The sequence below is a fragment of the Pan troglodytes genome, chromosome 1 (genome assembly GCF_028858775.2).
Source record: "Pan troglodytes isolate AG18354 chromosome 1, NHGRI_mPanTro3-v2.0_pri, whole genome shotgun sequence".
Lineage (NCBI taxonomy): Eukaryota > Metazoa > Chordata > Mammalia > Primates > Hominidae > Pan > Pan troglodytes.
Window position 1 is genome coordinate 123,442,096 of NC_072398.2, and position 14,434 is coordinate 123,456,529.

At 38.2% G+C, this 14,434-nt stretch overlaps 1 protein-coding gene across 6 annotated transcripts in view; it reads left to right on the forward strand.

The window, feature by feature from the left end:
• The window catches only part of VAV3 (vav guanine nucleotide exchange factor 3), a 401,666-nt gene that overhangs the window by 76,745 nt on the left and 310,487 nt on the right, over nt 1-14,434 (forward strand). For 5 of the 6 annotated variants that reach the window (XM_016923622.3, XM_016923599.4, XM_016923612.4 and 2 more), the window contains exon 2: nt 13,762-13,878. The exons of the other annotated variant lie outside the window; for it this stretch is intronic. In XM_016923622.3, the coding sequence (XP_016779111.2) occupies nt 13,762-13,878 (117 nt within the window). The remainder of the gene's footprint in view (nt 1-13,761; nt 13,879-14,434) is intronic. 6 annotated transcript variants of the gene reach the window in all.

The window sequence follows — 14,434 nt, forward strand, 5'->3', positions numbered from 1 at the left end:
GGGTAGGCCCGGCCCAGTGGCTCATATCTGTAATCCCAGCACTTTGGGAGGCCGAGGCGGGGGGATCACTTGAGGTCAGAAGTTCGAGACCAGCCTGGCCAACATACTGAAACCCTGTCTCTACTAAAAATACAAAAATTAGCCAGGCGTGTTGGCGGGCACCTGTCATCCCAGCTACTTGGGAGTCTGAGGCAGGAGAATCGCATGAACCTGGGAGGTAGAGGTTGCAGTGAGCCTAGATTGCACCATTGTACTCCAGCCTGGGCAGCAAGAGAGAAAGTCCATCTCCAAAAACACAAAAAAACAAAAAGTGTCTCAGGGTAGAGAAGAAGCCTGCTGAAAGGCATTGAGAAAGAAAGTGGTGTTCTCCTTTGTAGTTGGGGAAAGGAAAAGGGGAGAGTAGGTTGCCTAGTCTAGCGCTACGTGTTTTGCTGATCTGAGCTGCAGTTTAAACACTGGGTTTGTTGGTTATTTCTACATAGAAATTATATAGGCCAACTTTTTCTGAAGTTGAAGTCCCTTGTGGGGAATGTTGCACTTTGTTTTTAGTTGCACTACAGATTACCTCTTTCAATAAAGAAGATATCACAGTGTGGGGTTAATAACAGTGTTCTCTGATGTATTTTATTATGCCAATAAGAATAATAATACAAGATTATAAAGTAACCATTAATCCTTTCTTTTTACTTTATGTAGAAGAATTAACACACTATTCTTAAGTCTGATCTTAAAGATACTTTACAAAATACCCCCCCCCCCCAAATTTTTGGATAGAACCAAAACAGCCTGGTTGGAGGCCAGAAAAATTGTTATTTTGTAAAATTAATAATTATTTCAAGTTTAATGATGCATATTTCCTACTTAATTGTCACAAAAATGACAAAGCAGAAAATGAACTGGAAAAATTAAAGAGGTGCCAGAAAAATTATTATGTATTTAGTTTGGGTAAGGAGATCAAAGCACCTGTGGGTCATGAAACATCAGAGAGGGCCAAATATCTGAGCAGGGGGTGGTGTTGGTGTATGGGTTGGGGTATCGTAGTGGTACCATTCAGAAGTGGCACTTATACACCCTGGCTTTCTGTGAACAGTAACCAAGGGTTTAGAACTGAAAATTAAGACGCGTGCATTGTAAAAGATTTTTAAACACTTTCTGAATATGAAAGGCAATATGAGGGATGTAATTTGGATATTCAAATATGGGTATATTCAATATGGGTATTCTGGGGACATTTATCATGGAGATAGAAGGACAAAATAGTGGAATTTACATTTCATAGAAGATTCATAAAAAGCCAGAATGAATGGTTGCAGATTTTATGTGTTGGGCAGATTTCTATCCCAAAGAATAATTCTTGTGATATTTGATACAATTGTGATACAATGATTTAAAATCAGATTACATTTATTTATGAGAGTATTATTGATATTGCTGTTTTTAACAACATGCACTGGTGGGTCACTGTAGCTAAAGGAAAATACTAAATTCAGTCCATGATTGAAGCCATTAAGATCAAAGCTCACTTCCTGGAGTTTGACTGAAGTGTGTCTGCCATGCGGGTAAGAGCGCAGTCCTCATGGCTACTGCTCGCTGCCAGGTTGGACGGAGCATCGGTGGGTAAAGGGTGCGGCCTGGGGCTTGGGTTGGCCCAGAGCCTTAGGGTTGAAGCAAACCATGGAGAAGTTCTCTTTGACTAGTAAAAACATACTAACAAGTGTTTCATCTATTTCTAGTTTAACTTAATAACTTATGTTTACTTTCTTGTTTTACTTTACAGACTTTCTTTGTTTCCTTGCTTTTGAATAGAAATACAATTGGTAGAACATTTGTTAATGTAATGCTTTTGGATGTGTTTTTGTTGTATTTTTTTTAAACTTAATTTTTCTAATAGTTTTTCTTTCCCATGGCAAATGCAGGTTTTTGTTTCATTTTTATTTTGTAAATTTGAGTTTATACTAACCACTGCAGAGCAGCAGCAGATATAAAAGCATGATCTCCTGGGTGGGGGTGTGCTGCTTGGGAGAGCAAAGGGTGAGGAATGGAGCAGTTTGATGGAAGTTTCCAGCATGGGTGGAATTGAAGGAAGAAAGTACAAGTTTGTACAAACCTAGATGAATAAGATTCATAAGAAGAGGAAAGCTATTTTGGAAACTACCCACTATACAAAACCTATCCACTTAGATTTCTTGAAGCTTTGGGGGTAAAACCAAATGAAGGAAGTCCTCAACTTTGTTTGTTCCAACAATTTAAGTTGGTTGTAGTATGTTTTCCTGAGGAATGGCATCCTGCCAGGCATTCCTTAGAATGGAACACAAGTCTAGATAAGTGGCAGGTGCCTGCAGTCCAGTCCTAAGGCTGCTGTAGAACCCCTCCCCGAGAGGCTGCATAGCATGGAGGGGAAGGGTGCTGGCAGGGGCTTCAGATTTGACTCTACACTTGTTAGCTACCATAGCTTTGGTTATTTGTGGCATCTCAGTTTCATTATGGATAGAATGGAATAATGGCATCTTCTTCATCGGGTTATGTGTATTAACTGAGATACTCCATGGCAAGTTCTTAGTGTCATACCTGGGACATATGTCAATACTGTAAGTTGTTTGTAGGAGGCAGGGTCATGGCCGTGAGGCATTACCTTGTCCTTATGGAGAAATTAATTCTGACTTCCAGTTGAATTCCTGCATTTCCTCCAAAATTTTGGCCAGGCCTTTGCATATGCTAGTCCCCTTGCTTCTGACCATACTGTTTCTCATGACCTTTTTGTTCATCCTTGGATGTTCAGTTCAGCCACTTCCTTGGAGATATGAATCTCCCTTCGTTGGAACTAAACCTAGTGGGATTGACATGTCCTGTTCATGTGTTTCTCTCTTTCTCAAGATTATCATCCCCTTCAGGAAAGAACCTGTAGCTCCCAGCTCCCTAGTTTGGGACAGTCTGCCATATAAGAGACAGAATATTATGGTTGTTAAAGGCATGGTTTGGGAGCCAACAGTGTGGGTTAGAACCTTGCACCATCACTTACTGGCTATGTGAGGTAGGGCCAGTTGTTTTACCTGTCTGTGCCCCAGTGGCTTTGTCTGTAAATGGGAATTGTAACAGTACTTACCTGTATCAGGTAAGTACTGTTACAAGTCAAGGGCAGGTTAAATGAGGAGGAAGAGACTTAGGCTTGAAGAGGTGGGTAGGCAGGTAAATATACCTCCTACATTTGTAGATAATTATCTTTCTGTAGGTTTGTTATGCTTGACTATTGCATGTTCTCCCAGTGATGATTTTCCAATTACTTATCAATTTACTCCTGGGGAATTAAAATGTAATGTTTTTTGACTGTATTTTTCTTTTCTTTTCTTTTTTTTTAACTGTTGGTACTTTTAAAATAAGTTGTGGTGAGGAGAGTTCAAATTACAGCATAACAGAATTCATTTAGTGAATTGATGTAGCATTAGCATTAGTCTGCCATTAGCATATCATATAGCAGTATTATCCAGGTAAGGAAAAATATGCCATCTCAAAAAAATAAAAATAAAAGAAATAAAAGCGACAGACTTATGTGTCACCTTTTCCCTCATTTTGAATGTTGTACTCTAATGAGGAAAAACCCCAGCTCCCCTCCTTCTGGGGCAAGGCAAGCATGGCGATTCTTGTTCCCTGCTTCACAGGGAGCTGTTTTCTTGGCTGGTGTGCCGTTCTGAAGCTCCTCTGCCTTGGAAGAGCAGGCAGTCCATTTCTAGCCTAGATACCCTCCATGCTTGTGTTAGCAGCTGCTACCACCACCACTGCTATTCCAATTATTACCACTACTTCTATTCCACTGTTATTTTTACTGCTGACATTACTATTGCTAAACCACCACTATTTCCATTGATACCAAAATCCTGACTTTAGTTACTGTATTCTACTACTTCTTTATCATGTGTGCAGAAAGAAATGCTTATTTTCCATACCCTAAGTAGAGAACCTTGCAAGCTTTCTTTGGAATGTAGATTGTGCCATATTTTTAAAAATTTTTATATTTAAAAACATTGTTTAATTTTTTTTTGGGCCAGGCATGATGCTTATGCTTATAATCCCAGCACTTTGGGAGGTTAAGGTGGGAGGATCATTTGAACCTAGGAGTTCAAGACCAGACTGGGAAACATAGTGAGACCTCATCTCTACAAAAAAATAAAAAATAAATTTGTGAGGCATGGTGGTGCCTGCCTGTAGTCCCAGCTAGTCTAGAGGCTGAGGTGGGAGGATCACTTGAGCACATGAAATCAGATTGAGGCTGCAGTGAACTGAGATTGCACCACTGCATTCCAGCCTGGGTGACAGAGCAAGAAAGACCCTGTCTCAAAATAATAATAATAATAATAATAATAATAATAATAAATAATTTATTTTTAATTTTGGGGGTACATAGTAGGTGTATATATTTATGGGGTACATGAGCTATTTTGGTACAGGCATGTAGTGTGTAATAATCACATTATGGAAAATTAGGTATCTGTCCCCTCAAACATTTATCCTTTGTGATATAAACAACCCAATTGTACTCTTCTAGTTATTTTAATATGTACGGTTAAATTATTATTGACTATAGTCCCCCTGTTGTACAAATACTAGGTCTTATTCTTTTTAACTTTTTTTTTTTTTTAAACTGGGCCCCATCTCTGGGTTGCTTTGAGCTAGTTGTCTTCTGGCTAACAAAATAGTTGAGTGCTACTTTCTTTCACTAAAGGCAGTGACATGCACCACTTTCATTAGCAGGTTAACTTAGGAAAATAGATGATCCAGGCTAACTTTGACCTCTGCACTTCCCAGGTATTCAGTTTTTTAGTGCAAAGACTAAAAACACAAAAGGAGGAGTAAAGATGCTGCTTGTTTTCCTTTTGTATGTCCAGGGACTAATGCAGGTGTTGACAGAAAAACCTTTGAAACTGAGTTTCTAAGTCTAAGTTTCTGCCAAGGGAGAGGGGTGCAGTGCTTCCTCTTATAAGGACAAGAGCTGTTGAAAGCAGCAGAGGGCTTGTGTGTGTGTGTTATGGTGACTGCTGGCCAAGGGCCCCTGAAAATCAGTTGGCAGCTTCCCATTGAACACACACCAGAGGCAGGAAACACAGACTAAAGTTCATGCTTAAGAATGTAATTGCCTAATAATTTAAAATCTTTATTGATATTATTTATAAATATTAATATAACTTCTAAAAATGTTCTTAGGTAAGTTTAAAAAGACACATTGCTACATTAACATTGAAATAAGAAGATATGATGACAATTTAATGTAAAATTTTACTGAGTTCCCTGACTACTAAGGAATCGTTGCATTTAATTTTTCCTAGAGATAAACTGCATCAGGATTCATTCATCAATTTATTTGAAAACATGTATGTGCTATAAAAGCTTTGGGATACAAAGACAATATAGATGTATTCTTTACTCTCAAATATTTAGTATTTCTTAGGGCACTAGGTAGTCAGACAGATATATTATGGTCAAGCACAGTTATTACCATAACAGGTGTGAGCCAGGTGCTGCAGAGCAAAGAGGGTTCGTGTGTTTTTACAGTTTAGCCCTGCATTTATGAGCTTAGCCATTTCAATATAATTACATATAACTCATGAAAGTACATTATCATTGAATACTGTGAAAAAAACCTGTTAACTTTAAATGGTAAATTACTGTATTTTTGAACGAATGACTTAAAAAATTACCCATTAGAAATGAGTTGTGGCCTGGACAATAATCAAAACAGAAATATTGGCTGTTAATTTGCTGAGAATAGGGAGGTTTTGGTTTAGTGAACTGATCACAAGATTACAGCTAAGGAACAACCCTCCTCCATTTATGTCCTGTCTGCATGTCCTTTAGGGTCGTCATTTACTGTGATATTAGCATCAGTATGAAAATAATTTGAAGCTTCATATTGTGCAGTCCTAAACTGATACCACATGTAGCATACTTATTTTGTAATTCAGGGGATATTTGAAGGTATGATTTCTTAGAATGAGGATGATGATACCCCTTCTGTTGGGACCCACTGATTCACGGGGGAAAAGGACAAATAAGGTCCTCATACAAATAAAAATTATTCTTTTATTAAATTTCTAGGAGATGTAAGATTTAGCTCACCTAATTTTAAAAGAGAGATATAGAGAAGATATGGTGAAAGGGACAGAAATAGGGAACTCCAGTAAGAGAGAAGCTTGATGTTATTATATTCCTTACACCTCTTCCTCCTTACCAGTTAAAAAAAAGGATGATCTGAAACCTTTGGAGAGGTATAGAGGAGGAGTTATGATGAGAAGAGGACTAAGGAGAGGCTTGATAAAGTCTAAGCTGAGACTCAGCTAAGAAGGAGAATTCTTCTTGTACCTTAATGTTTGTAAATCGGTTTCATGGTCGTCTCTTCTGTGCCTTTTGAAACTGCCAATCATCTTATTATAATGGCCACTCATAATTTGAATTATGCCAGACCCTCAAATTCAGGGCCGATCTTTCAATAGCAAGTGTCCTACTGAGAACTTCTTTATTCTGAGATGCTGAGAACTTCTTTCTTCAACACACAGGTTGGCTCTGGGTGGTCCTTGCCTCATCAAATATAAGTTAGAAAATCTACATTGTGTGAAGGTCTATTAGGACTCACTGACCTTCTCATGAAATGTCATTTCTCATTTAGGCTTGAAATAACTCATCTCACAATAAGCTGTAGAGGTTTTTCCTCTTCCATGGCCTCAGTTAACACCACTAGTCCATTATTCCTAGCAATTTTGGAGAAGTCGGTGTTTATTTTTTCAAATAAAAAGGGAAGCCATCCTGTTTGCATTCATATCTTTGAGAAAAGTCAAGATGGCTTTTACACATAGAGAAAAAGGAAACCATACACTTTCAAGGGGTAGAGGAAAAGGAGCGATTCAGAGTTTTGTAGTGAACTTTAGCAGTTTGACCTTCAAATGTTTCTTTTTTTAAGCGTCAATATTGCTAACATTAAAGTGGTAACAGGAGGCTGCACCTTGAAAAGCCACTCATGCCTTGTCTGTTGTGGTAGCTACCTGGTTATGAAACATTTTCTAATCCAGAGAGCTTTGGCGTGATATATAATTTTAGGATGTTTTAGACCTTGATGGTGTTAAACTTTCTTCTTCGGAAGTTATGTGCATTGATATTGAGTGCTTTTCTACCATTTTCCTTCCTCACCTTGAAATAAGCGAGCTATTCATGCCTTTCTGAAGAGGGAGAGAGGCTAAGCATGGTTGTTGAAGACACATGGCTTTGTTGTTAGAATACATCACTTTTCACTGGATATACCTGAGAGAGAGGCTAGGCAGCATCTAATTACTGGGAGTTTTTATATGTGAAGACAAGAATTAAATGACTCCCTGACCTCCTTTTCACATACTATGTCCCCCAATTTGCTAAGTTACCATTTTCAGTGAATGCCCTGCTATCCTTCCAGTGCCCAAGGCAGAGAGGGGTACGGTTATAATTCTGAGGTCTTCTCTTTTCTCTCCCACTGCTTCCCTACACACAGTCAATCAATTACCAAATATTTCTTTTCCATGTAATCTCCTGGAGTTCTTCCCATCTCTCCTTCTACTATCCTAGTCTAAATCCCATTATTTCTTGTTAAATTATATGATAATGTCCTGGTTGTCCTTGTCTTGTCTTCCTATGCCACATCATCTCTCTAGTAAGAAGAAAAACATTTAATTCTATACGCTGCAAAAATGGAGTTAGTATAACATAGTAGTTAAGGATATGGGCCCTGTAGCCAGAATGTCTGGATTTGAATCCTGACTCCATTGCTTTGGCAAAAGCAGTTATGTAAATGTTGGTAAATCTCTAAGCCTCAGTATGTATTAAAAAAAAATTAAAACTTTTCTGATTGGATTGTTGTGAGGATTGAATGGCATAAACATTTAGCATAGAGCTTGACACATAGCAAGCACCGAAACATCACTACAACACCAATAATCATAAATGCAAAGCTGAGTATTCTGCTTTCCTTTGGTGCTTTTTTTTCTTTTTCTTTTTTTTTGGAGACAGAATCTCACTTTGTTGCCCAGGCTGGAGTACAGTGGGGTGATCTCAGCTCACTGCAACCTCCATTTCCCAGGTTCAAGGGATTATCATGCCTCAGCCTCCCCAGTAACTGGGACCCTAGGTGTGTGCCACCACACCCAGCTAATCTTTGTATTTTTAGCAGAGATGAGGTTTTGCCGTGTTGGCCAGGCTGGTCTCGAGCTCCTGACCTCAGGTGATCTGCCCACCTCGGCCTCCTGAAGTGTTGGGATTACAGACATGAGCCACCGCGCCTGGCCTCCAGTTTTCTAATTAAGAGCTTTTAACCTCATCACTTCTAGGACAAAGCTAAGATCTCTTTGGCATGCCATGGACATCCCAGCTCTCCTCTTCTGTTCCTTCTGTCAGTGCTCTTGTCCAGAGAAGTGTCCATCTCAACCGCTTCCACTGCCCCAAGTGGTCCATGCTTTCATGCACATTCTTTGCCATTTGCCTGGAGCATCCTCTCACTGCAAGTCTGGAAATTGCCTTTCTGCCTTCTAAACACCAACCACTCCTTCTCTTTATGTAGGTGACTCCCACTCATCCTTTCTTACCTCATGTATCAGTTATTCCAGAAAGCTGTCCCTGATACCCTAGGGCTCTCAAGGAGCATCTGAATGTATTCTTCATTGCACTTGCCAAACTATTGTGCAACCGTGGACTCACTTGTCTGTATGTTCTGTCTCACTATAATAAGCCTTTGAGTATAGAGTCTGGGTCATGTTTGCTTTTCTTGTACCCAGCTCTTGGCATTTTTATTCAGTTAACATTTGTTTAATATATTAATAAATCACTACCCAATTGGGGATTTGTTTTATGGAGTTTCATTATGCCTAGTGCATCAGAGGCACCTCATGAATATTTGTTAAATGAGGATGCATGGCTATTTAAACTTTTGTGTATCCTTAATTGGCAACTCTTATATGGATACACTGAATATTTAAAGAAATTTAAAGTTATTTAATTCTAAGTCCTGAAATTCTAAATTCTAACAAATTGTTAACTTATGTAAATACGTTAGATGATTTAGCAAAGTTGTACAATTTTTTTTTTGTCAAAAATAGGTATGGTTATGAAACAGTGAGCTGGATTTGCCCTTCTGACTCATAAACTATCTCTGAAGGCAGTATATTTGAAGCTGCTTCAGATGATTCAAAGGTCTAGCAGATAACTTCTAATCTCAAAGAATGAATAGACTGGGAAAAAAAAACACTCAAGTAATGTTGTGCCAAAACACCCCATCTCTAGCCATAAAATCATACATTCATCAGTTTTCTTCAGTTATCTCAATTTTCTTTTTGTCTGAACACAGTGAGATAAGAGTTGGCTTATTATGCACTCCACAAAGAAAATTATAGAATTTTCTGAGAGGAACATTAGAGGCCAGTTAGGCCAATCCTGTGTATATGAGCCATTCTGTTGCAGGTGATAGATTGCTTAAGCAAATGGTGGAGGTATTTGTTCTTCTCATGTAATTGGCTCTTGTATTCTAGGAGCAGCATGGTGGTTTCCAAATACTATTTATTGTATAAATGAAAATAAGACTTATTTGGAGAAATGGCTGATTCCAGAGCTACAGCAGTGAAAATGTGAGATGGACCTGGGACAACTTGATATAAGAAAGCAATGAAACAAATATTATTGTAATTATTAATTATGTCGAAAGGAAACATGAACCAATTTGAAGGGACTCCCAGTGGCCAAATGTGGGACAATATGAGCATTAAAAAAATAATGATGGCAATTGATTATTACAAAAATAGAAAAAAGGGAGGTCAGGGGAAGCTTTTTTTCTGTTTTTTTACAAAAGAATACTAGCGTGTAAGTAAGAAAAGAATGATAGAGTTAGAAAAATCACTATTTTAAAGTCTCATATGGAATAATTGAAGCAAGGATGATCAAGGAATACTAATCCCATTGTGAAAAATTATTGGGAAATAGGACAGCCATATGGTACCACATCTTCACCCCTGGGTTACTTACTACTATAAAGGGGGGGACATGTACCTTTACAGTAGAGAGATGTGGCAGTAACCATCTTAACTAAATGATTGAGTTTAGCCTCAGTAATGATGGGACACCCTAACATTTTGTGTCTTCTGATGTGATGAAATATGAAGTTCACAGTATGAAGTACTTTTATCAGAACTGTTTAATTTGAATCTAGATTTAGCTTTCAGTTCACGGGAAATACAAGTGAAAGAATAATAGGTTTAATGATACCATGAAGAAACAACCAAACAAATGCAGAATTTAGGACATTTTGTAAGACAACCAGCCTGGACTCTTCAAAAGTCAATGTCATTAAAGAAGAATAAAGGCAAAAGGATTTTTAGATTAAAAGATACTGAAAAGATAAAACTGCCAAATGCAGTGGGTAAAACATGACTGGATCCTAGACTGGGGAAAAAATAGTACTAAAAGTGGGCAATTGAAGAAATTTGAATATGGAATGGATATTAGATAATATGAAATTATTGTTAATTTTCTTAGATATAATGGTATTGTTGATCTGTAGGAAAAATGTCCTTATTCCTAGGAGTTGCATGTAGAGTCAGAGTATTTAGGAGTCAAGTGTTACCTGTAATTCATTTTCAAATAGCTGAACAAAATACATTTATAAATATATAAAGGGTATAGATGCAAAAGCATATATGGCACTATGTTGCAATTGTTGCATGTAGATGGAATGTTCATTGTATTCTTTCAACTTTTGTTCTGAAATTCAAAAAAATAAAATAAATAAACTGGAAAAAAAATCAGTTTGGTAAAAGCAAAGCAAAAGTCCTGGAGTGGACTGCTGGCAGGCTGGCAGCCTCACTTCCTCTATTCCTCAGCTCTGTTCCTATATGTGCACAGAGCCACACACTTGTGAGCATTGAGTGAAGTGTGAGCCTAGTGAATAACACTAGGCTCGCACCAGACTCAGCACTAATTTAGTCAAATTTTGGAGCAGTGGGAAAATCTCCTGATAAATTTAATAGAGAAGCTTGAGGAAGAGCTTTGTCTTGTTCATTTTTAACATTTCCAGTATGTGTAATGTTGTAGGAATTCAAAAACTGAAAAATACGTAAATAAAGGGGTGACCAAATTTGAGGATTGCCTGGAAAAGTGAGAGTATATAAGTGACTTTCAAATTCAGTAAATATTTGTGGAATTTGGTAGATCTGAACTAGTTAAGAGACAAGTAAGTTTAAGATGAATTCCAGAAGTAAGGGGAAGGCCTCTTTTTAAATCTTCTGTGCATGCAATATTTCATATTGTTTTAACTTTTAGTAATAATACTTGCTTTTCTGAATTAGTGATCAAAGCACTTTATGGAAGTCTTCTGCAGCTTTCCCTACAGGTGGGGAAAGTTTGAGTTTGGTGGGAAATCTTCAGAGGGTGGTGTGTGCAATTATGCTTTGTTCCTTGGTGAGCTATGAGTCAGGCACTTAATTATGTAAACGATATTGCAAGAGAGCAGTTGCATAATCCCCAAGAGAGTAATTATTATCTGTCTTGGTAGAATGCAAGGCTTTTAATCTGTAAATAAGCAATTCTATGTGGAAGAGCTACATGCAGAGTGATTCTGTGTCTTAAAGTTCTCTTATGAATTTTTTAAAGTGAAAGCAGTAACTGCATGTGCTGATTACCTGCTGCCTTTATATTTCAAAGGGTTTATGATGCTTCCCTTGTGGTTTTAATCCCTCCTGAAATATTTAAGCCTCTGAGAATGATTCCTGTGAAGGGTAAAGTGTGTCTAAGTTAAGCCTATGAATAATCCAAATGTTTCAAATGTATTAATAGATGAAGTAAAACAAGATATACTTTCTGCAAATTAAAAAAACAAACCAAGATAAACAAAACAATGAATTAAGACATTGGCAACACTTTTAAAAAAGCAAAGATACAATAATTAGCTAATACGTTGCTCACTTTTTGATGGTTAGTAGGTTTTTTCCATTTTTTTAAACTTTATTTTGGTATAACTTACATATGATAAAATGCATCTATTTAAAGTTTTCACATGTATATTTTTAAAAAAATCTGTGCCACTGCAGTTAGGGTATGTGTGTATTTTGCTTAGGTGGATCTGAGTCTTTTAGACACTGAAAGCAAATTTTAACTTTTGTTTTTTTAAGTAGTCAATAGCGTCTGCCTTCCCTCCTATCTCCCTGTTATGGTGTGAATGAGCTGACCATGCTCTTCTCTAAGGTCAGCTGCTGCACTCAAACTATTGATCTCTCCCCACTTCACCTAATCAGGACTACATTTGGGGAACTGTCCTTCTCTGCTTTGTGACCAGCTTTCCCCTCTCTATCAGGTTATTCCCATCAAAACAGAAACATGTCTCGATATCTTCTGCTGTTTCTTAAAACTCTTGACCATTTCTCTGTTCTCCTCTGCAGCAAAACTCAGGAGTCTATATTCTGTCTTCACTTCCTTTTCTCTCTTTGTCTCTGAAACCAACTCCAAGAAGCCTTTCATCCCACTCCTCCATATAGAGCCTGCTTTTGTCAAGGTACCTGTGACTTTCACACTGCCAGAATCCATGGGCAGTGTTGACCAATCCGTTGGTCTAAATCCTATTTGGCCATCTAGAAACACATTCTTTACTTGGCTTCAGGAAAACCCTATCTCCTGGTTTTCCTACTTCCTCTCTGGTCACTCTTACTAAGACTTCTTTGTGAGCTCCTCCTCTTTTCCTGATCCTTTAGTTTCCTGGCTCAGGTACTCTCCTCTTCTTTGCTCTCTTCCACAGTCATTTCAGCCAGTGTCATGGTTAACAGTCCTCTATACACTAAAGACTCCCATATTTCTGTCTGAAGTACACACCTATCCCCTGGACTCCACACTTATTGGATGACTAATAGGCCTCTCAGATTTAACACAGTCAAAAAGTGACCACACTCTGGTCTTCCCACAGTTGTCTCTCACCTGGGTTATTGCAAGAGCCTTATGTCTGGTTTTCCTGCCTCCACCTTAGCTCTGGCCCCTTTCACTCTATATTCAGCACAACAGGCCAAAAAGACCTTTTTAAACCATCAGATTATGTCCTCCTTTTGGCCAAGGCCTCCAATGACCTCCCATATCAGTCAGAGTAAAAACTGTCCAATAAAGATCTTCATCATCTGACCCCACTAGCTTTCCATCTCTCCTCCTTTTGCCCCCATTACTCACTCTGCCTTGCTGCACTGACCCCTTTCTCAGACACGCTCAGAGGCCTCTATGTCAGGGCCTTGGTATGGGACACTTCTTTAGGCTGGGCTGTTGTGTGCTACGGTTCTCCATGGCTTGCTCCTTTTGCACCTCAGATCTCTGCTCCACCATCCTCTTCTCTGTGAGACCTTCTCTAACCATCCTGTTTAAGTTCCCCCACCCAGCCCCACCAACTCTCCTGATCCCTCCTCCAGGTTTTATTTTTCTCTATTGCACTTACCACCATATGAAAGTAAAAATACTTGCTTATTTGTATTTGTTGCTTTGTCTGTTTTGTCTGTCTTTTCATATTAGAATGTAAGTTTCATGACGGTAGAAATTGCCTTGGTCACAGCTGTATCACCTGTGCCTGAGAGAGACTTCAGGCTCGGTCAGTACTGCTGAATGAGTAATTGAAAAGCAACTTCAAAGGCTGCTTGATGCTTTCTTGTCATTTTTAGAGCAGTCTTGAGTGTTACAGAGGATGGATAGCATTCAGAATAATTAACTATATGCTAACAGCTCTTTTCCATTCCTCAGTTTCTCTGTTTGAAGAACATAAGGACATTTCTCACGGCCTGTTGTGAGACGTTTGGAATGAGGAAAAGTGAACTTTTCGAGGCATTTGACCTGTTTGATGTTCGTGACTTTGGAAAGGTAATTATACTTCATTTTTAATACTACTTTTTAACTGGAAAGCATTTAAGCAAATTGTTTCAAATCTTGAACTAGGGCATGTGACTTAAGTGGTTTATGTATCTGCATTATATAGTTAAATTTCACATGTAGATGGCTTAGCAAAACCAAAAAACAAAAAACAACAACAACAAAAAAGAAACCCCACACATACAACACCACCACCAAAAAATTAGCATCAACTTTCCAAATGAGATTAGAATTATTTTGTAATTAAAATAGTATACAGGGAGGGAATCTTTTCTCCAGAGATAATTTTTTTCTGCTGGTCACCTCAGAGGATAGGGTTACTATTATCTGCCCTTTAGGTTGATCACTGGGCACTCAGGCCTGAGGACCAGTATTCTTTTCCTCCAGTCTTCTCTATATCTGAAAGCTGCTAATTTTTGGAAGTTGAGAATGTTCTGTTGTCCTTTTCTCTATTTTGATACTTGGTTAGGTGACTCAGAGAAGACATGAATCACAAGTGTTCAAGATTATTGAATAATTTCCGTTGCTTGAATTTCAGCAGATATTT